At 48.8% G+C, this 23,288-nt stretch overlaps 2 protein-coding genes across 3 annotated transcripts in view; both read right to left on the reverse strand.

The window, feature by feature from the left end:
* Positions 1–13: 13 nt before the first annotated feature.
* On the reverse strand, positions 14–20,211 carry LOC104055930 (N-terminal EF-hand calcium-binding protein 2). The gene is given in 10 exon segments (XM_054079089.1): positions 14–798; positions 1,015–1,106; positions 1,469–1,546; positions 1,845–1,957; positions 2,086–2,142; positions 2,927–3,006; positions 3,184–3,302; positions 6,099–6,235; positions 20,091–20,129; positions 20,131–20,211. Coding segments are annotated over 10 exon segments (825 nt in total). The 3' UTR covers positions 14–769.
* LOC128853521 (N-terminal EF-hand calcium-binding protein 2-like) overlaps positions 20,150–23,288 on the reverse strand; it is a 58,936-nt gene continuing 55,797 nt past the window's right edge. The window contains exon 4 of one of the 2 annotated variants that reach the window (XM_054079097.1): positions 20,150–20,189. The gene's annotated coding sequence lies outside the window, so the exon portion shown is untranslated. Of the gene's footprint in view, positions 20,190–22,829; positions 22,842–23,288 lie in introns of those variants that run through there. The other variant, XM_054079098.1, reaches the window with a different exon arrangement.

Raw genomic sequence — 23,288 nt, forward strand, 5'->3', positions numbered from 1 at the left:
ATCACTGTGCTCGTTGTACAGCAGCTAATAAAAGACAGGACAGGGTATCGGCAAGGGCCCTGCACTACGTGGCCGGAGGGACCCACGGGCAAGGTGGGGTGGGGGCAGGACAGGCAGCGAGCACTGCACACACACAGACGGACAGGCACATGGACAGATGTACAGACGCTGGGAAGGGGGGGGAGCAGCCACCCCCACACCTGCAAGGCACCCAGTGTGCACACACAAAGGAAACCCCTCGGGACCACCTGCACACACAGGAGAGAGGGGCACCCTGGGAACAGGGACACCCCCCTTTGCCGCCACTCCGCCCCCCATCCCTGTGACACACAAACACTGTGCCTGGCACAGCTTCACCCCTCTGCCCCTCCCTGGGTGGCCCTGGGGACTAGCAGGGACCCCCAGCTTACCCCACTCCAGCGGGCTCCAGCTTCCCAGTCACACTCCTGCTCCTCCCCATCCCCTGGCTGCCCACACCCGGCTCCCCTGCTCCCTGGCTGCCCATGCCTACAGGTGTCCCCCCCAAACCCTGCCAGCCCCTCCCTGGCAGGCCCCAGAGGGTCACTCCCCCCACCAGAGACCACCCCACTCCAGGGAGAGGTGACCCAGGTGATGGGGTATCTGGGGGGGACACGGCCTGTGCAATGCTGGGAACACACATGGGCATTTCCTTCACCGCAGACAAGTCACACTGACACCTTCCAGCCACGCAGGCGCTCACGGCCACCGCGCAGCGGGGACAGGTGCTGGAGGGCCCCGGCACAGGCAGTCACTCTCGGCTCAGGGTGCACCAAGCAGCTGCAGGGGAACAGCACCAGAGGGTCACCCCTGCCTGGCCCTGCTTCGCCCTGACCCCACCCAGCCCACTCAGCCCATCCCGCCATTGGGTGTCCCCTGTCCGTGCTGTCCCCCGACTCTGTGCCGCCTGCCCAGCCTTGCTCCCCATCAATGGGAGGGGTGCTGGCCACCTGGGGGGTCCCTGTCTTCCACCCCCCGGAGCAGCCTCTCTCCTACCTGGCACAGCCACACTGGAGACAGCCTCAGGCTGGCTCAGCGTGTCCACTTTGACGTGCTGGAAGCCCTTGAAGGTGGCACTCTGCAGATGCCTGCAGGGAGAGAGTGAGTGACAGCCTCCCCCTAGACCACTGTCCCAGCACCCCAACACCGTCAGCTCTGGCAGGGGCTGGCTGCCAGCAATTCTGCTTGCCCTACCCTTGGGCAAAGTACCATGCCATCTTTCAGGATGGTGAGACCTTCCATCCCTCATGTCCAAAGGCATCCCCAGGTGGGAGATGCACCGAGACCTCACAAGTGGTCACCTTTACAGTGGCAGCCCCAGGACAGACAGACAGACCCTCACCCCTGCCATCAGACAGGGGACAGAACTTGGGGGGCTTAGCAGCTTCAACAGCCCTCCATGCTCACATTCCTCACCCGAAAATGAGCTTTTTTGAACCCCTTCCCCTACCTCTTCCAGTCTTCCTCAGTCTCCCAGAACTCATAGATGATGAAGGTGACTCCGTCGGGCAGCTTCACCGCAGTGACACTAGCAGGAACGATGAGAGGGTTGAGCCCGGAGCCAAGGGGCTTTGCTCCCTCCTTGGCCTCTGCAGCCACAGGCACACTGTAGGGTGGGCCACTGAGGGGTGACCCCAGTCCTTGCAGCCCTGGTGGAGGACAGCCTCCTCCCAGCACTCCCCAGCCCATGCAGAAGTGTTTTGGTGGCTGAGCATTACTACACCTGCAAGTGCTGGTTATTTTGCCTTCAATTGGTGGGGTGCCCCTTGCTGCGAGGGTAGCTGGGCACCCTCTGCTCCCTGAGCCCCCCAACCCATGGTACTCACTGGAAGCAGTCCCGCTCGCCAGCCACACTCTTCAGATACTGCTTCAGGGAGCTGCAAAACTCGCCCAGGTGCTTGTGCGACACCGTCATCTCATCCCGCACCAGGAGGAGGTACTGCCAGGCCCCCCAAAACACAGTGGCATGTGAGACCCAAAAACCACAATGACCTCCGCTCACCAAGTTTGATGCCCCCTCTGTAGGGACACCCCAGCACCCCATGTGTGGTGGCTGGGCACTCTCACCGTGCAAGCTGTGCTCTCGCTGTCTGACAGCCGCTGGTGCAGGTCAAACCACAGAGTCTAGGATAAGAGGAAAAGCAACAGGGGGTGGCCTGAGGCTGTGTAGCCCTCCCAGGCCAGCAACTTTGTCCCCAGTGCTTGGCATGACAGGCTGTCCCCTATTCTCATGCCATCTGTGTCTTCATGCCTTCCTGTCAGGACCCTCTGCAAAAGCTCCCTGTGCTCCCAGCACAGCCAACATCCCTAACACCGTGTCTTTGCATCAGCCCCAAAACTGCTGCCACCTTTTCTCAGTCCCTAAATTGTCCCTGGGACAGCAGGAGCAGGTGTACCCATCCCTATTCAGTGCCTACTCACACCTTCCCAGCCCAGAGCAGACTCTTATTTCCTCAGACAACCATGATCGACATCTTTCTGTCCTCAGCCTTCATGGCACGCACCCCTCTGCCCCCACATACAGCACCACCTTACCCTTGCCCTCTTCTGCCCCAAAAGTGCAAATCAGGAAGATTTTGGAAACATCTCCTGCACTGCATCATTTTCTTCTTCAGTCCCTAGATGGACTAAAGACTGCCTCTGCAAGAGATGTTGCCTTCTTTCTTACTTTTTTCCTTGTTAAACAAACTCACAGTCAATAGTTCCATATTCAGTAGCTGCCATCAGCTCATCAGACAGAGTATCTTCCATCACCACCGGCAGCTCCCACCTGTGGCCCGTGCACACCATAGTGCAGGTGTGGGCATGGCCAACAGTTTGTCACAGCTGTCCCAACCACGGCAGGGAGGTGGTGGGGCTGTGGGGTCACCCAAAGGACACTGTCACGAATGGAAATGCTGGCCCTTACCTTGTCCTCCAGCCTGCCAATCAGCTCGGCCAGCCTGTTGATCTGCCCCTCCAGCCCCTCCGCCTTGGTGTCAGGGGAACCTGTGCAGAGCCAGAGGCAATGGAACAAGAGGCATCCACAGGCACCCCGAGAGACCTGCTGCCCTCTGGAGAAGTCAAACATCACCCCTGTGCTGCCACGAGGACCACAGCTCCCTTCCCCGGGTGTTCCAAGCCACCCCAGGCTGCCAGTGCAGCCAGGAAGCAGCCATTACTTACCAGTCTGGAAGCTCTTCCCGTGCTCCCTGGGGACCATTCGGCTGCTGGGAGAGTAGCTGGGCACAGGGCTGTTGTACCAGCTGTCCATCAGACCGTGGCCAGCTTTGCTGGGGTAGTGCCTGCAACCAGAGAGCACAGAAGCCACCTGGGAGGGGAGAACTGGGCGTGTACAGCATGGTGCAAGCTTGCCCTTGGAGCATCCATTTTAGCAACTCTGACACCAGACCCCTCTTGGAGAGCAGCAGGAATCGGTAGCTGTGCTGGCTGGTTGCACCTTGGCAGGGCTGGTTTTGCAGCTGGATGGCTTGGGCAGCTACCACAGCGGAGAAGTTGTTAGCACACAGGCTGGCCATGCCCAAACTGCTGTCCACAAGCAGGAAAAGCCTGCCTGCCTGCCTGGCAACCTGGCCATGCATTCCACCAACAGGCTGCAGCCACGGTTCTCCTGAAGAGTGGAGACACATCCACTGCAGCATCTCCTCTGCCTTGCTTCTTCCTCTGGAGCTACAAAAACCTATTTGGCCTGGCTCATCCTGCAACACCTCTTGGAGTAAAGGAGCATATGTGTGTGTGCAAACACACAGACACACTCATGCATGCACGTATCCCTGAGGCATCAGTGACCATCCAGCCCAGCTCCTTGGTGGTTCCTCCTGGCCCTTGTTCATTTGCAAGCTGGAAAGGATGCTAAGACCTGCCATCCTCACAAGGGTTTGCAGCTGCCATCCATAGGCAGTGAGATGGGAATGGGTTTTGGGAAGGATGAATCCTCCGCTTCCTTTCTCCTCCTCCGATGGGAGGCCTGAGCCGCAGAGGAAGAGGCTGAGCTGCTCAAAGGGTTTCCAGAATTTCCTTCCAGCAAGAGCTGTTCCATGCCAGCTGCCCACCGATGGAGTGCCTGGGAGCCCCAGCTTCTTCTGGCATCTCTTGCAGCTCCTGGCTAGAGTCAGCATGCTGAGCACTGGGGAGACAATAGGCACAACACCAGCCAACATCCTTCCTGCCATCCTGTCCCTCTCCAGGCACCCGGTTCCCTCCGAAGTGCAGCAGTCAGCTGCCTTCTCTACCCTGCCCAGCTACCCCAGGCAATTTTGTCTGGCTCCTTTGGTGCCAAGGGAGCAATGTCCAGGCTGCTGTTGTCCCCAGAATCAGTCAGTGTGGACTTGGCCATGCACACAGGAATCTGACAAGCAGATCTGGTCCAAAAGAACATCTCCAAGATAAAGGAGCAAGAACAGTGATAAAGGCAGAAGGAACAACCCCGTCACTACAGGCTGTGCAATAATCCCACTGCTGGTGTCAAATAATCCCTCATCAATAGGCAGGAAATTAGGCGAGATCAGAGATTTCTTTTTAATCACAATTTAATGAGGTGTCTCAGGCTTGGACGCTCTGCTCTTGCACTTTGTTTTACAGCCCTTTTTTTTGTGCTTTCCAGGGCCCCTCTTTGTCTTTATGCGGATGCATGAGATCATTTTTTTATGGGTTGGATTTTTTTTTTTTTTGCTATTATCACCATGAGAAAACAACTACAATACTCTTCATTATGAACTGGGCCCACACATTGGCAAATAAAAGCCAGCAAAGTCTTTCATGGGCTCTAATTGCTCCATCTGATGTTGGGCTTGTTTCCTCTTCATTGTTTCCCAGAAGCTCTTATTTTTCCCACATGTTTTGTACAAGATTTGCCACAGGCCAGTGGTTTCCTTCCAAAATAGTGAGAAGAAGGCAATGTGGGGGCAACAAACCCCAGAGCATTTCCCCTAGGAAAGCTGATGAGATGTCATCAGAACTGCCCAGAGTCTTACTGTATCCCACATAGCAATGGCTCCTGTGACACCCATCCACTGTTGTCTGGCTGGGATGCAACTGCTGCTGATGTTAAAACCCAGAACGACAAGACCTGGCTGCAGTGAAGCATTCAGGCGTGTCAGCCCCTGCAGTATCTCAGCCAGGAGATTTTTACTGTCTGTGGTCCATATGCCTTGGCCCCCTCTGCCTGCCCATGGCTTGGGGAAACCAAGGTATCCCCCTAAACACCTCATGGCCTCCTGGTTTGCAGGTATGGTAGGAGAGTGATACACTTCATGAGCATCTGATGAATGGTTTCCATGGTAACCTGTTATAGTTACAGCCAGTGACACTGGTACTTCCACAGAATCACAGAATCACAAGGTTGGAAAGGACCCATTGGATCATCGAGTCCAACATGAGAGACACTGTGACACCAAGGGGGGCTGTGGCTGAAGCCTGGGCTATGCTGCTGGGTACCACTTATATTTTAGCCCAGGCAGCACTTGAGAAATTTTGAAAATGTCTCCTCTGTCTTCTCCAAGTTTGGTAGCATGTGCCGGGCTGCTGGGATGGGGACAGTCTCCTCGGATGGAACCCTAGGACAGCAGTGTGAGTCCCAAGACCACAAGCACCTTTCGCTTCTGTGGATGATCTCACCTGCTGGGTGCCCCAGCAGGAGGGACAACATCCCCAGCATGGGAAGCTGCCTGCTGCAGGCTGTCCCCAGCACATGCCAGACACAGCCACCCTGCTGCTGGTGCCCTGGAAGAGACAAGCGGCTTTGCTCAGAGAAGCAGCCCCATGCATGCAGTGCTGCCCAGTCCAGCCCCAGGGTGCTGCCCCCTTGTTTACATCCCCCCTCGCACTGCTCATGGGTTAAGAGGGACTCTTAAAGTTGTGGGAGAGCAAGGGACAGGGAAAGCAGCAAAGACCCAAGAGTTCCCAGGAAGCTGGGAAGGGAGGCAAAGAGAAAGACAGCCACTAGTCCGGCTCCCCTTTGCTACCGCACACTAGCTGATGTATTTTCCCTTGCTCCACAAAAGCATCCTCTTCGTCTCCCTCCACCCCCCTGCACCAAAATCAACCAGGAAGCAGAGAGGAGAGCAGGAGGGGCTGCAGACCTGGCGGGGTTGGTTTGTTCATCGATGGCATCCACAGCACTCTCCACAGAGCTCAGCAGTGACTGGGTCTGGTTCGCAGTCTCCTTCAGCAGGAAACGGGTCACAAACTGGTCCACGTTGCTGCCGCTCTCATATACCTGCAAAGGCAGACAACAAGGATAGTGAGATCCAGCACCAACCGTCCACTCTCTGCACATCTTGGCTGGCGCAGCATTTGTCCAACATCTCAGACCAACAGAAGCTGGTCCCCTCTGTGTCCCTGTGAGGGCCACAGGTGGAATAAGCACACGACCCACGCCAAGGGGGGATATAGCCATCCAGCATCCATGGGTCACCCAGCACATAGCTCCTCCAGCATCCATCACCCCTGGGACAGGCTTATAGAGGGAGGGAGCGAGCGAGCGTGGGCAGTGAAGCATATGGATAAATAAAGTAACGTAAAGAGTCAATTACCCAAAGCCCACAGTTGTTCTCTTCACCATGATATTAAATTACTTTGCTATTGCCTTGCAGAGTGGGTGCAGGTGGGTGCAGGTATGAAAAGTGGCCTCTCCTGTGCTTAGCGAGCTTCAGCGTGTTATTTAGTACCTTAGTCCATAACAGTATGGTCAGCCCAGTGCTAAAGTAAAAGAGGTTTGGGACAATTACCGTGGCTCTCACCAGGGAGCCTCAAGGTAAAGATGCCTTCAAGCCAATGGCAGAAAGCTCTGGCAGTCACCACCCACTCTCCCTTCCCTCCCGCAGCGCAGTGTGAGACAAGAGCCTATTTTGGTGTTAGGTGTAATTTCTGAAGAGGGAGAAAAGAAAAGCTCTGGCCCTTTTGGGTCAGAGGCAGAATGGAGACAGCCTGCAGAGCAGGAATGCCTTCAGCAGGAGACAGGCTGCTCCCAGGGAGCTTTGGTGGAGGAGGATGAGCTGTTCGAGCAACAGAAGCTCAACAGTTATCCAAACCCTCCCAAGACAGAAAATATTTAATAAAATGTTTTAATAGTACAACCGATGTGCTTAAAGCACCGAGGGCCCCTCACCCAGCACTGCCTTGCTGTGCCCTGCCCATGGCACAGAACTGCTTGTCCAACTCCTGCCAGACACTGACAGAGGTGGGACACTGGCACAACCTGACTGACACCAGCACAACTGGATCAACACTGGCCGAAACACTCCAACACTGGCCCAATATCATTCCAACCAATCCAAAAGGTTTGACCCCAGCCCAACCAGCTCAAGACTAGACCAGCCAGGCCACTAGCCACACCAGGTCCACTTGAAGCTTAAACACTCAGCATCAGGGCTAAAAAAAACTTGTGGTGAAAAAAAAAGCTCCCCTAAACCCAAACTCAGTAGCATCACTTTCTCCCAGACTCTTTCCAATCCATCAGTGCCTCCTGTGACAGCACATGGCCCAGGAAAATCCCTGCAGGGCAGCCCATCCCTGCATGCCAGCACTTTCTGGCACAGCTCCTCCTGGACTCATGGCTTTTTGGTGTCATGAGGTGGGGACAGATGGCTGTGGGGACAGAGACGGTGGTTCCCTCTATGCCACCAGCAACGACCAGACTCAAGGGTGAGACCAGAGTGGTCCCAGAATCACCAGTTATCTGAGCACGCAAAAGCACAACATGAATACCCCAAGCTTTCCAAAGCAAATTATTCTTGTTTTATGGTGAAGTGATTAACAAGGGTTATTTCCATGGCAACAGGACTGGCTCCACAAGAACCTAGTGGGCCTTTATCTCCTATTTTAAATCATAAAAGAAGAATGAGCTGAAGAAAAACACTTCTGGGGAAACTGGTTGCAGAGCTGATTTCTCACTCCTGATTTGATAGGGAGCAAGTGTTTCTTGATGGCTTCTTGAGCATCCAGCTAGAAGAATAGTTACTTTCTTCTCCCTAATACTAAAAACTTGCTCCCTTCTCACCATAGCACTGGGGGTGGCAGGGAGAGGAGGTGTAAGAAGGGCAGGGATCGACGTGCTGCATTGCTCTTTCACCAGCACAGCCCACTCCAGGACACGGGTCAAATGGTGGTGGGACCGGCTCAGGACACTCCACGGGCTACAGCGGATCTGCATGAGGACCAAGCACTGGGATGTTCCTCAGGCTTGTGGAATGCACTTGGCAACGCTCTCAGGACCTTATCACTCTTTGAGCCTCTCTTCAAGCAGGACCACATCCCCCTACACAGCCTCAGAACTTCTCAGCACAGCCAAGTGTGCTACATCAACATCCCCATTGTCCAGTTATCCAGAGGGAGGATAATGGAGGGGATGCAGCAGAAGACTGGGCAGGAGAGGGAGCGGAATCTCCCTGGCCAGAGATCACTGAAGCCTCAGAACCACAACCCTTAACACTGACTCACTGTCTGATTGCCTTTGAGTTCTCTCTTTCCTCCACAGCCTGGCAACGTTCAAAAACAAGGCCAGCTGGGTTAGAAACAACTCCACTCACCTGCTGGCTGTTAACAGTGAGATTCATAATGCCCTGAAACCCAGCACAGCTGGTGCAGCGCTGTTTGCCCACATGAGAGCCTGAGGGAACAGTTCCCCATCCATGCCGCATGCCTCTGAGGGGTTTGGGGGAGCCAAAGATCCGTGTCCCTCCTCACTGTCCCCTAAGGGATTTTGCCTTGTTTCACCAGGAAGTGGAGCAGCTTGTGCCATGCCAGGAGACCACACAACCTCTGGGAGCTGGCTGTGCTTCCTTGCCTGCTACAGAGAGGGTTGCTCTTGGGCTTTTTGGACTGGGATGCTAACGCCAAAATGACGAGCTCGGACACCTCCTGACAAGTCCTGTCCAGTTTTCCCCTGCCCTGTGCAGGCACGGAGAGTGACAAACAGGCAGCCTGGGACCACGGATGTGGCAGCTGGTGGAGCACTGGACTGGGCCCCCTCTGTGGGAGGCACAGGCACCACCACAAGACAAATAAACAGCAATAGAGCCAAGGGAGGGATGTGAAAACATTTGCTGAGCATTTGGAGGGGGGAGAGGGGGAAAAACTGAATGCAAACATTCCTGGATAGCTGGACGATCTCTGTTCTTCCTTAAAAAATACTCATGTCTCGCTCAGAATGTGCATTATACATTCTATATATTCATGTATTCTTTCCAAACACCATATTATACATATACACACAGACATTCATGTTACATCTGAACAAGACAGTGTATTAAACTCATTGTCAAGATACCTTCCCCTTCATCTTCTCCACTGGCATGCTTTGGAAAGAGCCCCACACTGGGCCAAATCCACCCCTTCACCCAGGCAATTATTTTATCATTTAATACATCTTCCACTAAGGTGGCTAAGCAGGGCATATTAAGTCAATAAATCTCCTTGGCAAAGACATATCATTGCATTTGGGATCTGAAACAATTTCTTTTGCAGCTCCCTCCCTCTGTGCTCACCCCTGCATGCAACCAGCAGCCTACCATAACGAAGGCATAAATCTATTAATCAGGCGCTCAAACAGGCTCTGCCTATAATTACAGATAGGTTTTGATTAACTCTTGCACCCAGCCCTGCTCTGATTACTGGCTCTGGGAATCCAATTGCTGCCTCAGCAGAGGGTGGATGTTACCCTGGGCTGGGGACTGTGTCCCTGCTGGATTTAACACAGACCTGCAGGCTTTTGGGACCTGCCACCACTACACAAGGAGCTGTGTATGTTCCTTTGAGTAGCTGGTTAGATTATTCTTCTAACTAAGAGTATGGATTTCCTGGGATGTGCTTTCCCATGCCCAAAGTGGGGGCTGGATGCAAGAGCAGGGCTAGCCAGAGCTGGCGGGTGCACCCAGGTTCCTGTGCCCTGAGATTCCCACTGCTGCTCCCAGCAAAGACACAGTAATTCCACATTCATGTCCATTTCCAGAGACAACTGCAACACCACTGCTTTGTCCTCTTCTCCACTGACAGTTGTCCAAACTACATACTGCATCCCCCACCAATGCTCCAAGCCCAACAACTGGTTTTACACTCACTCTGTGCTGTTTACCCCACGTTCAGTTTCCATTCCAGACTGTGAAGACTGCACCATTGCTTTTCCGTTTCAATGCATACATCAAATAGATGGGGTAACACTCTGCTATTATCTCCACTTTTCTGCTGCTCTTCAAGACTCCTGCAAATACCACCAAACAACTTCCTGATCAACCTTTCTCACACCTCATTTGAGTAGATTACTCTCTTTAGCTCCTTTTGGAAAACCGCATTTTTGAAGGCATACGCTATGCCGAGTGCTGTCTGATACACACACTGTCACCAGGTGCTAGAATACAAGGCTAATATGCATAGTTGATGTTGGAATTTATTACCTGACTAGAGGCTGTAATCATTGTTCAGTTTTAGGCAAAATCATACATGTGATTCCCTCACTCATTTAAATTGGCTTTACTCCCTGCATCAAGATTCATTGGATGGATGGATGTTGGGTACAAAGCAATATCAGACGATGCAGATGAATATTGGGATATCCATGAAGATCTGATGCTATTTGGCAGACAAGTAAGTCCAATAGTTCTGAAATTAAAACAGCAGTGTTTTTTTTTTCCCCCTCACTTAACTAATCATGGCCATTTGCCAACCCATCTGTGACATTTACTCTCAGATCCTGGGTCTGAAACACATGTTCTCAGTGGCTTTTCAGCAATCCCTCAGGCTCTCATCTAGCAAATGTCTTATTTGGCATTGCAAAACCAAAGCATTAAGAAGACCAGCTCCAAAGGAATCTTTCCCATTTTCTTATTAAAACATTTGTCAGTTTGTCCTAGAGAGATTTTAATGAGGTTTATTCTTATTAATTCCACCCCGAAGAGTTATTTCCTCCTTGCTTTGCTTGAGAAGTTAAAATATTTATAGAGATAATATAATAATTGCTGCTCAATGCAGCCATTTTGTGCCAGAAGCTCTTGGAGGGATAGATCTCCAAGCCCTGTTGATTTCCATCTAGCTAGTCCGTTAGTTTAAGGCTAGAAAGACTTGGACATCACAAATACCATCCTGCTGCAGAGTGTTTTGCTGGCAAGCCTTGGTTGGAAGGAGCATGGCAGCTGCCAAAGAGAAGTTTATAAAAAAGGCATCCCTACCCCTTTACTACATCCCCAGCTACCTGGCTAAGGCTGCTGCAAACAGGTTGCTGCACGCATCTAGAGTGAGAACTGAATGGAAAAGGCTCATTGAAAGGATGGCCTCGAGTCTTCTGCAGGGCACAGCTCTCAGGGGAGCCTCGGAAAGCGTCGCTGATGGATAAAATGGGGCATGAGCCAGAGACCTTGAAAAATGAGAGCAGGAATGAGTGGGAAAAAGACAACTTGCTTTAGCCACAGATAATTGGGGAAATATTGCCCAGTGCTGGGCCCTCTGGTCAGCTGACTGGGGTCCAAGCCTGACATCCTACCCCTCTCTTCATATCATAGGCTTTTTATACGCCTGTAAAGCACCTTCCCACACACAGCAGGTTCACACGTTGAGGCACAGGCTGCTCAAAGCCCTGCCACAAGCTCTTTCAGCTTTCCATAGGCATCTGTACAGATTAATGGAAACACCCTTGGAATGTGTTACCTGTGCAAACCACAGCTGGGATTTTTGAGCTATTGAGTGCTTGGACTTACCAACACCATTGCTGAGCACCCCTGCGTTGCAAACTGATTCCTAAAACTGGGTTCTCATGGTTATGTTACTGTGGGTATCAAATGGCTGAAAAAGCTTTTCAATGTTGTTGAGCATCTCAAAGCCTCTTTGCTGGCATTTTTTAAAGGTCACTATTTAGCTCGCTAAGACCAGAGGATGTAAAATATAAATGATTCTGCACCACCCACAGAAGGACTCAGAGACACCCGCCCACCCCCCCTCCTTGACCACACACCTTCCCTTTGCCTTGCAGCATTACAGCCCGACCGATCGACCAATGAGGCTCTCCAGTGCTGGTTTTCAGCGAGACTCACCAAACTGGTTGACATTTCCCAAGCTTAGGAACATTGGCAGCTTCGCCAATTTTTATCAACACCAACCACCTCAGAAACATGCCCATGGAGTAATGGCACCAAACTAAGAAGGCTTTCAAATTGAAACCAAAGCCAATTCTGTTTCACCCACACTTTTCCCCCAGTTAAAAAAACTCAACAACAAACCCATTGCCATGCTATGAAACGTCATCCCAGGATGACTGAGAGGTTATCTTCTACCCACTCACCCCTTTAAAAAACAGGCATGTGTTGTGCTGTAACATCTGAGTGGCTGATTTAAATTCGTTTTCTCATAATTGCCTGTTTTCTTCCAAGAGATATATCTTATAATTAGAATAACACTCAGTCCTGCCTCTAGCTCCTTCCCCCCTCCCCACCTCTTAAATCCCTTCAGAAGAGGACAGTCAAACCTGATTGCCTGGCACATAATAAGTAGCAGAAACTTGAAGAGAACAGACACTTAAATAGTTGATAACTGAAAACATTAACATATGAAAGGCCCTCAGCCTTCCTGAAACAGCACTTGAAAAAACAAATGAGGACACCTGTGCAGATAAGAAAAATGACAACAGCATCACATAAATTTCAAAAGCCTTTTGTTGTGGAATCCACCACTTATAAATGTTGGGTTGGACCCTTCTCAGACCATGTTTGCCTTATCTGGTCCTGAAAGTCTCCTGCCACGGACTCTTTCCAAGAAGTTTATCAGAAGACTCTCCTCATTGTTAGCAAATCTCCTTGCTGTAATATAACCCCATCATTGCAGCCACATGGATGTGAAGGGCAGGCAGCTGCTGGCTCACACGTGTGCTATACAGCTCATCCCCTGAGGTCACTTACAGATCAAGAGGCATACGGCATTTTTTGTACCCTGTCCATTTCCTTAGCAGGCAAAGAACAGACTTGGAAACAAAGCATGGCCTCCTACTCCTGAACACCCTGGCTATAATTAGCCTTTCCCTTCACACAAGTCCCTCATTAGTTGTATTTATTATCCGCAAGACTGTAAATTTAATACACATTTTATTTCAATTTTCTGAGGAAAGTACAGATTTTGTTTTCCAAACAGGACCTACTCAAAAGACCGCGCAGATGTAACAACGTGGGATGGTCAAGCTGCTGAAAGCTCATCCTGGTTGTGCCAGCTGGTTATACATTGACTTGGTTCTCGCCTTTTCCTTTTGGTGGCTCCTTCAAAGCTGCTCTCAGGCTGTTTGGGAACACCACAGCACTGACGTCTTGTCGATTTATTCCCTTTACCATACAATATACCTAACCCCAGGAGCAACAGTCTTGAAGTAGGAGGGTGGTGGAAGAAACTCATGTCCTACAGGAGGTCCAAGAGAGCTGGAACCAGGACAGCGTAAGCACGATATTCAGAGAAGATGCTTTTCCTTCTCAGATTGAGAGAAGGAACATGAATTTTGCAGTGAGCAGAAAAGCATTGAATAAACATCTTCATCTAAAAATAACCTCCAAGAGAGACCTTCTTAAGATCTGTGCTCCCCGGCAGTCTGGCAGCTCGGCTGGATCTCATGCACAACCCTGTGGGGCTGGCAAGGAAATTGCTCTGGATGGCATTGCATAGAGAATCAACTTTGTGATCCGTAGTCTGAACAGAAATGTTGGACAAAATTTGGTTCTTGCAGAATTGGAGTAGCGTTTTTTTGCCTTTAATTTATGGTGCAATATTTTCTTAAATTAATTTCAGAGAAGAGTTGCAGAAATACCTTTTGACAAGCTAAACAAATATGTATTATTTCCTTTTAGATTGTTCTTGAACTTTGAAGTTCTATAACTTTTTTCAGAAATCCACATCAGTTTTTTGCTATAGAAATTGATACTGAAATTGTTCAAAAACGTATCATTCAAAATATATGGAAAGATTACTCAGTCTTTACCAATTCACTGCCCCATTGCCACTCCTTTCTTTTTTCATCCCAAAATATCCACCATGAATACAATCTTTAACTGTAGTGTTTCAGAGCTGGCGTTTCATCATAAAATCATCCATCCAAGAAAGGGGAAAAAAAGCAGCTAATAACCCCTAAAACAAGTCCCTCCCCAACAGGGCCAATCTCCGTGCTGCAAAGGCGAGGGCAGACGATGCTCTGAGCCCTCCAGAAAAGGCAAACTGACCATTTGAGCAAACATCCTGACCCCTAAAGAAAAGCCAAATGCTTTCAAGGGGGAAGAAGACGACAAGGTGCACAGGATTTCAGCCACGTACAAAGTACCAGGAGATAAGCTGCTCCCATATTCGGCAGTAAGGAAGCCAGAGAAGCACTTCTCTGAAGAAAAGTCTGATATGTGGTAGGGTACAAATTCCCCCAGGAGGAAAGAAAGCAGCAAATGCACTGCACTGCAGTGGTAACCCAGGGCTTCAAGCCCAGGCCAGGAGACCTCAGCTGGTGTTCCTGTTACCACCACGGCTCAGCATGGGCTGAATCGGGCCCAGACCATGAAGTCTATGGAAGCCCTAAGCAGCTCACAGTGTCTGGGCTGGGTACCCAGAGCTGCTGCCACCTTGCTGCTGTTAAACCCTGCCGCAGCAAGGCACTGCTCCAGAAGCCTCACATGACCTTGGTATGAACACCAAGTTTGTTCAGCAGAGAAGGAGAAAACCTGCTCAAAAAAGAGAAACAACAGATAAAGGATTAGCTGGAGTGTGGAAGGAAAAGATTATTTTTAAGCATTATTTCTACCAACTCTTTTATCTCGAGGTATCATCATTCAAAAAGAGTAATATCATATTTGGCAACCTTAGTTTGGCAGGTAAGAACGTAAATGAGAGCACTCTATCTCGCTGTTCTGGACTGTGCTATAAAACAAAAAACCCTCATCCATCTTTCTTAGCATCCAAGACTGATAGCAGATGGTGCTCACTCTGGGGCTGTAACTGAGCTGCTCAAACAAGCTCTCCTTCACAGTGTGCTGTTGGTGGCTGAAAGCTGGGGGAGACCCACAGCTAAGCTGACCCCAGCAGACAAGAGAGAAGGTCCACTGCAGCAGCTCCCACCGAGCCCCAGGAGCCCAGCACCTCCTGTTCACTGTGACAACATGTCATAAGGCAGAGACAAGAAGGCAGAATTACAACAGGAACAATTTAACTCACAAATAACATACGCAAACCTATTCAGCCATATGTATGTACCTCTGAGCTCCCTACTGGTGCTGGAGTATCAGCAGTTGGTACTGAAGGTCACTACACCCAGTTTTCCCTTTATGATTTACATATTCTCTCATCTAAATAATGATGCTCGGGGGAAATCGTGCTTGCAGCTCATATGGGTACACTACCTGTCCATAAGACACACATGTGGTATTTGGCGCCCTGACAGAAGAAGGGTCTCCAAGGGTGCATGATGTGGTAACACTTGGTTATATTTCCTCTTCTGGTCCATTAAATGAGGTGAAAAAGATTTTGGCAAGTGAGAGACTGGCAGCGGAGCAAGAAAGCAGGAGTAAAACATCATCCTTCACATGTCCTTTGTCCTCCTCTAGGACCAAAGGTGGTGTTTGGCTTCAAGCAGAAGGCTGTCCAGGGCCACGCACAGGACTTCAGACCTCCTCCACAAATCACTCCTGCTGACCTTCACTCCTCCCTGGAGTCAGTCTCCAAATCCCCTGCTAATCTGACAGCAAGCCCTTCTCTGCTCTGTTCGCCCTGTCCTGGCCTTGTCTCTGCTCTGTTCGCCCTGTCTTCCTGAAGGAGAGAAGCCACATCAATGAGCACCAGGGAGATCAGCTCCTTTTCATTGTCGTATGTGTATGGGAGGGGTTGTTGCAATTTCAGCTCTAATTTGGGGCAATATTGCTATCTAGGAACTCCCCCTCTGGCTGGGACAGGGTGCCAAGGACTGTTACCAGGGCTTCTTGGACCTGTTTGGTGCCCAACAGCAGCTTCTCCAGAAAGCAGCAATCTGATCTTAAACCTGAGCTGCTTCGTCCTTGAGGGCATTCCTCAATCAGCACTTTTGGGACTTATTTGCAACTTGCTTTTAAAGTTTTCCTTGCTGCTAAATGTCTGCCGTGCTTATGTTTCCACACTCAATGCTGCAAAATGCTTTTTTTGCAAAAAGCAAGGAGCAGGAACAATCCCAGTGTGGCAAGTGGGGGAAGCTGGACCTGGCAGGAACAGAGCTAATTTAGCCTCTTGGGTTCAAAAAAACCACAAAATGAACTTTTTTTTTCCAAACCAAAGCACATTTCCCAGTGTGCCTAGTGGTTGTAACCACCACTCCAAGACCATCCCTCCAGCTCCCCAGACACTCTCACCCCACGTCCCTGTCCCAGGCATCCCTCAAGCCCAGCAGGGATGGTGGAGGCATCAGCTGGGCACCGTCCCACGATGGGCAGCCCGTGAATGGGACCAGCACACACGAGCTTTAATTTCCACAGCAGAAATGTCCATGCCCACCTATATCTGCACAGCTTTGATTTATGGCTATCTCTAAAATTATTATTCCTGTCCTGTTCCTAAAGCTTTTCCCTGCTGAGAGAGCAGGCTACCAAAATGGAAGGCACTGTGAAATCCTTCAAGGGTGGCAGACAATGGAGGCACCATTGGCCTGAGTGTGACCCACAGTGCTGTGCAGGAAATGGGGCTGGGGGCTATCCACAGCTGGGAAAGATGCTCTGCTTAAGCAGGGTGCTTGGCCTTCCACAGTAACTGAACGTTTGGGACAGCTCAACCTTGCTCCAGACCCCCAGCTCCCACCAATATCAGACACACAAACCATACCCTGGCCAGTCACGCTGGTTTTGGTATTTGTCAACTGCACTATCAAACAATAAATAGGAATCATGTAGGAACATCTCCCAGAGGCAGCTTTTTATAGATCCTGGAAGTTCATTTCCCTTCTCTCCAATTTAACTTTGCATTTCCCAGCATCATTGGCAGTCATTTCAATGCTGCACGGACATCACTGTATTGGAGAATAATTACAATGACAGATTTTGTTTTGCAGCATGAGACCTTTCACTATTGAATCTAATTACTCCTGATACTTTATGAGCTCCTCTAGCATGAGATAATTGCTGCTCTCTCCTTCTATGAGCAAGAAATAATCAGTTGTCTTTTAAGGTGAGAAATAAAAACAGCAATTAAATATCACAGTTACCCAGCCCCTCTTGTCAGCAGTCACCTCTTGTCAAAAAGCCAGCACAGGAGAAAGTTAGGCTTCATTTATCAATTGCACCAAATGCTTTTTTTTTTAATGGGAAAGAGGGGCAGGGAAGAAGGAACACTATCAAATGATCAATAGCTTTCTCCAGCTGGTGAAATACTTATTTTAACACAGAGAAGCTGCAGTATCTCACAAGTGAAGCAGTTTGCTCATGAGTCAGGGGGCTCAGCATCAGCACCAAGCCCTTTGCAGAACCTGACCGTGGGGAAAAGCTGCAGAGTCAGCAACAGGCTCGAGCAACAAAGGGCACTCTCAGTTCCTACTAAAGCCTGCTGCCTTGGCAGTCTTTTCCCTGATCCAGCATTTCTAAAAATATATTTGCATGTATATATCTCCTACATATCCTGACATCAGCACAAGGTACTTTGTTACAGCATCGCACGTGCAGAAGATGGAGCGGAAAGAGACCTGTGTGAACAGACCCATCAGAGAGATGGGAGCTCACACTGACTGTCGCAGTCCTGGGACAGAGAGTCTTCTCCCTGAGGCTGAAGCCTTACCCTGTAAGTGTAAGCCCAGCCCTGGAAGAAGTAAAAAAACCCTGTGACATCACCCAGGCTGGGGTGTGGGAATACACATGGACTGGAAACATGGTGAGAAGATCTCAGCTAGACTATTTTTATTGGCTTGGAGCCTAAGAAGCTTTCTTCTGACACTCTGTTTTGGCAGTTCTGACATCAAAACCAGAAAGATTTTTTGGGTTTTTTTTCAGGGAAAATATATAGTGAAAAAATCTTAGACCTCAAACAAAAATGTTCAGATGCTGCTGGAAGGTCTGTCTTATCTGAAACTGAAGATGAGTTTCTCTACTACCTACAACAGCTTATTATCTGTGTTGTTTTGGTTTTTTTCCCTTTCAGTTCTTTACCTGAACAAAGTGCCTGTGTTTGAATAATTCATTGATGAGGTTTGTACCGTTTTGTACAGAAAATCACAGCAGGGAGCCGATGTTTATCATGAATACTTCTCTGCCAGCTCGTCTCTGTGAATAAGCCTTGCTTTGTCTGCTCACTTGCCAAATGTTTGCCAGGCCGTGAAGAGCAACACAGCCCACGGGGTGATAAAACGGGGATGATGAGGGATGATGGGGCAGCGCTCCCCTCGCTTGACTTTAGCCATCTAGAAAGGAGATGTCTGCATTTGAGATGAAGATGCCTCCAGCGCTCTGTATCTACCCGATCCCTCCACATGATCCTGACAAGGGTGACTACCTTGGACTCAGGTAAATAACCTTTATCCACTGCAATTAAGACATACGAATCCTGCCACAAGTCACTGATCAAGGGAGAAAGATGCTATTCTTACAAAGGCAGTGGATTGAGATTATGAATGACCATCCTGCTTCTCCTGCAGATTTCTTATGCAAGGTAATACCCACACACTCAGATGACTAATTTATAGTCAGGGACTAAGCCATCCTCCTCTCGCAAAATACTGTGAGGAATTAGTAATATATATTAACCTTGCATTCAAAAAGCAAAGGTAGAAGGCATCAAGAATAGCAAGTTCAACTGAATTACACCTATTAGCATATTAACATGTATTTAAAATACATAATTGGCAAATCTGACAGCCAGAAAATTTACTAATAATGAATAAAAATGAGGGGTGAGCAAACTTAACAACTTAATTAGAAAAAATGAAATATTACTGTTCTCCTGACTTTTTTCAACCCCCTCATAAGGTGTTGATAAAAATTCACAAACATTTCATGCAGGTCAGTGCTTCGCCAGAAACTTCCTCCTTCAGATTATTCTAGCAAGACATCAACATGTGAAGTAAGTGGCTTCACTTTCCACGCTGCCCTCCTTACAAACATTAAAAGGATAGATTTGGATAAAGCAAGGAAAACCAGGATCTTTACTCAGCAATCAGAAGGGAAATATAATTGATTATTCACATTCAACTCCTAAATATTCTTATCATTACCAAATATTTAATGTGGAGCAGTTGAGTTCTCCTTAGCTTTAAAGATAAATGCAAGGGAGATTCTTATTTGGATACTTGAAGGAGGACTGGAGTTGAATTGGGAAAGCCCTTACAGGTGCCTAGGAAAAGCAAAACCTCCTCTTTGGTTCAGTCCTCAGTGCACCACACTAGTGCTCACCAGTGAAGAGGAAGACTGCCTTTATCTGTCATGGTGCAAAAGAATGATGAACATATGGCTGAAGGTAGAAGTAGGAGCATTGATTACCCTAAGATAATAAATACCACTGATGCAGCCCTGTATAGAACTTTTTCCCTGTGGTTCTTCAAAAACACAGTCCTCTAGTTTCTAACACAGCAGCTGTGCACGCGAATGACCATACTTTGCATACGTCATGTCTTCCAAGGTACAAGTTTGTATTTAACACCATTTTTATAATGTAACTTTTCCAAAAGAACTCGTAGTGATGGTAACAAGAACTCACATACTCAAAATCCCATCCAAGAGACCCACAGGTCATGTTGTCTGAAGACAACTGGAACATCTTTGAGCTTCAGGCAAAGTGGAATTTAAGCCACAGCACAGCCAAATCTGTCTGTCAGACTTAGGAAGGGTTGCTGAGAAAGTACGCTTCTCTACCACAAAGGCTCTAATGCCACTATCTACTGCACATGACATTGACGTATCGGTTCCACAATCTGGCCAAGACTTTCAATATTCATTTTGCTGTTAAGATAAAAAAAATCCACTGTTGTCCTGATGTTGCCATGACCCATTTTCTGCATAAATGCAATGGCACGAGGAGACAACACTGTTGAACAGGACAAAGACCTCGGGATTTAGATGCTCTGTTAACTTACATTTGCACTGTTTTGCTCCAAGCCCATGGATCACAGGATGCAGTAAGGACTTCACCTGTTTAGTGTAGTCCATTGCCTTCAGGATGGAGAGGTTCCAGTGTCTCCAGTGAGGCCAAGACGTCTTCGTAGTCTCCCATGTGGTCCGCAAAATAGTCTGGGAAAACCAAAAGGGACATGATGGGAACAGTACACGTAACTTAATGCTTCTGGGCTAAATGATACTGCAAGGTATGTTTACTGGCAGAAGAAAAACTGAAAGGGTGGTTTCAGGTATGTTTATATCCTGAGCCAACGTCACAACTTTTCCTGCAGAGAAGGACAACAACGTGCCTTTCCTCATCTCTGTTGCAGGAGGGATGAATCTGTACCAGGCTGCTTTGCAGCTCTGGCAGCAGGCCGATACAATCCTACCCACTCTTCATTGATGCAATCACGACCAAATCAGCCTGTCCCCACGCAATTGATGGCTCCATGACACAATTGAGCCCTGGAGCAGTTTCATGCAAGAGCTACAGAGTCCTAAAATTCACCAATTCACAATGGAAACACTGGACATGAAGTACAGCAGTGAGATTCGCCATGAGTTTGAAGCATAGACACAAAGGTAGCCCCAGTGACTGGGTGACTGACACTGACTACAGCCTAAAAGCTGTTCCTCAAAATGCTGGCCAGCGCTGAGGACACAAAGCTTCACACAGAGGTGACATCTCTGTGGAATGCAACAAGACATAAACTCCAGGAAACAATCCTGCTAATTAGGTTCTCCTGGCTTAATTAGAAGTGCCTAGGGCTGTTTGCAGCCTGAGAACATATCCAAGGGGAGGAGATCTTGGCAGAAGCTGGAATGTCACAAAGTGACTGACAGCAGCTGTTTTACTGTTCGATGATAAATCAAACAGCTATTTCTCATCATAGCATGTTTATTTGTGTTATTTTTCTCATTATAATTTACTTGAGAAAAGAAAAACTGTGCAGATCTGGAAGGCAAAGGAGAACCATTTTATAAAAAGCTGGACTCATACATTTCAAGACAAACGTCCCACTGTGGGCAGAGCACAGCCCTTGAGACCAACTATGTAGCACCTGGGAGAAGAATGGGGATGACTTCTGCAACTCAAGTATTCAGTTCTACTGTTTTAGCCTTAGTTATTCACAGGAACTTCTGAGATCAGCTTTTCCTGTCTTATATGATTCCTGTTCATGGCTCCTACACACAGCAATTGGGACCAACGCTCAGGAGATGCACCACTGCAACCCAGGGCTGGTGCAGGAGAAGTTGGTGTCCCCCCACCCATCTCTCCCCAGCAAAGCTGTCACCCACCACCCCAGAAATTTGCAACAGGCCTTTGTGCACCTCCTCTTTGTACATCTCAGTTTGCTGGACAGCTTGGTACCACTGCATGCATGTCCCATTTAAACTGGAACGTAGTGATAGAATTTGATGGTTGTATGTGCATTTTTCTGGGTATATTAAGTGCTTCCAACTATGACTTGGAGCTCCTCTGGGAGTAAAGAGCCACAAAAACATGTGTAAGTCAATCTAAGTGCTGGTAATTGTTGCATTCATTGGCAGGAAAAAAAACCCAGAACTTTAAGATGATGCTACACGATACTGATTAAGCCATATAAAATTTCTCATATAAGCTGCCATGACCAAGACATCCCTTTTAAGATGCTCTCAAAGTCCTACAACATGCAATCCATTTCAAGAGAGAGACCACAGCTTACATTTTACTAAAATTAAGTTTTCATGGAAGTCTTCATTTCTTATGTACTGAAAGGACAACAGGGGGGGATAAAGGAGCTGAAAGGCAGCTGCCTTTGCTGCAGGCTTGAATGCTCAAAGTCCTGTGGGGTGCTGCACTGAGAAAGGCAAGGTGTGGGCAAGGGTTAAGTATATCAGGAGGAGAGAAATGCTAGGTAATGCCCTGGTGCAGGCAGACCCAGTCTTAAAAGTATCGGGAATATCGAGTAACCACCTGGTGCTGGCACAAGCACCCTAGCAAGTGCCTTTCTGGCTGTAACCTGCTCTCATCCAGACCTCTGAAGGTGTAATTAGTGGCAAAATGATGAAGGTAAATGGTGAAGACCTGCTGCCTGGAACAGGACAAGAGGAGAAGAGATGGATAAAGCCCTCTGTGAGGCCACATATCTCAGTGACCCCATCTCCTCCCAAAATGCTGCGGCATAGGAAATGCTTCCCAATACAAGTGTCCATGGAAAAATACCCCAAATGAGCAGCAGGAACCCTTTGCATGAGTCCACCTTGCATCAAAGCAAAGCCCTGGGGAATTCCCAGCAGGAATACTCCCTTTCTGGCCAAAGCATGGGCAAAACAATAACAGAGATTTTCTTTCAGCCTTTAATTTCTGCAAGTTACGGGAGGTGCAGCAGACAGGGTGTATCTTTAGGCAGCCTGCTGGGAGACACAAAAGTTTTGCCCAAGGAGAAACATGTTATGGGTACTGCAGAGCGATACTGGTTTATTAAACTTCAGAGCAAAGCTGGGAAGCCACGACATTGTCAGAAATTAAACTCCAGCTTACTATTGAATGGGAGCCGGGTGCTCTGCTCAGCTCTGACCTCATTTGTGTTTGCAAGAAATGAAGAAAAGTTTTTGCCAATTTTCCTGTGGAATAAAGCAGTGAAAGAGCAGAAGTGCTGAGATTCCCCCAGCTCTGCAGCAGCTCTGGTGCCACCAGCTTTGTAGCAGCTTCTCATACATCCTTCAAAGGCACATATGCACATAGCAATTGCCACAAGATGAGGGACAGCACTCACCACACAGCTCCTTGTGTCCACATTGCTGGAAGAGGGGGAGCAAGCGGAAAAAAAAGACAGAAAAGAAGATTTTAATGTAAAGGACGAATGAAAGATACAGTTAGGGTTTTCTTAAGGCTTGACCCCAGATACCTACTTGCTACAACACCCCTCTCCCTCAGCATCCCACAGCCACCAGTGGGGACAGCTTAAGCAGAACAGGCAATGCTGATGCCACTCAAGGCATCCACACAGCTCTGCGTCTTCAGCATCCACGCAGTCAGGGACCAGTTGACCGTTGTCTGGGTATTCCTTGAGGGGGAAATGGGACCCGTGCATCCCCTCTGGGGTCTGGGACTTGTGCTATAGGAGACGCCTGTACCCACACAGCACATCAAGTTCTTTGTTCTTCCTTCCAGATATCTACCCACTGATGCACCTGGTGCGGCCCATGGAATCTGTTTGTTCCCATTTGCGTGGAATAAAAATGTGT

Source organism: Cuculus canorus, chromosome 13 (assembly GCF_017976375.1).
Source record: "Cuculus canorus isolate bCucCan1 chromosome 13, bCucCan1.pri, whole genome shotgun sequence".
NCBI classification, from domain to species: domain Eukaryota; kingdom Metazoa; phylum Chordata; class Aves; order Cuculiformes; family Cuculidae; genus Cuculus; species Cuculus canorus.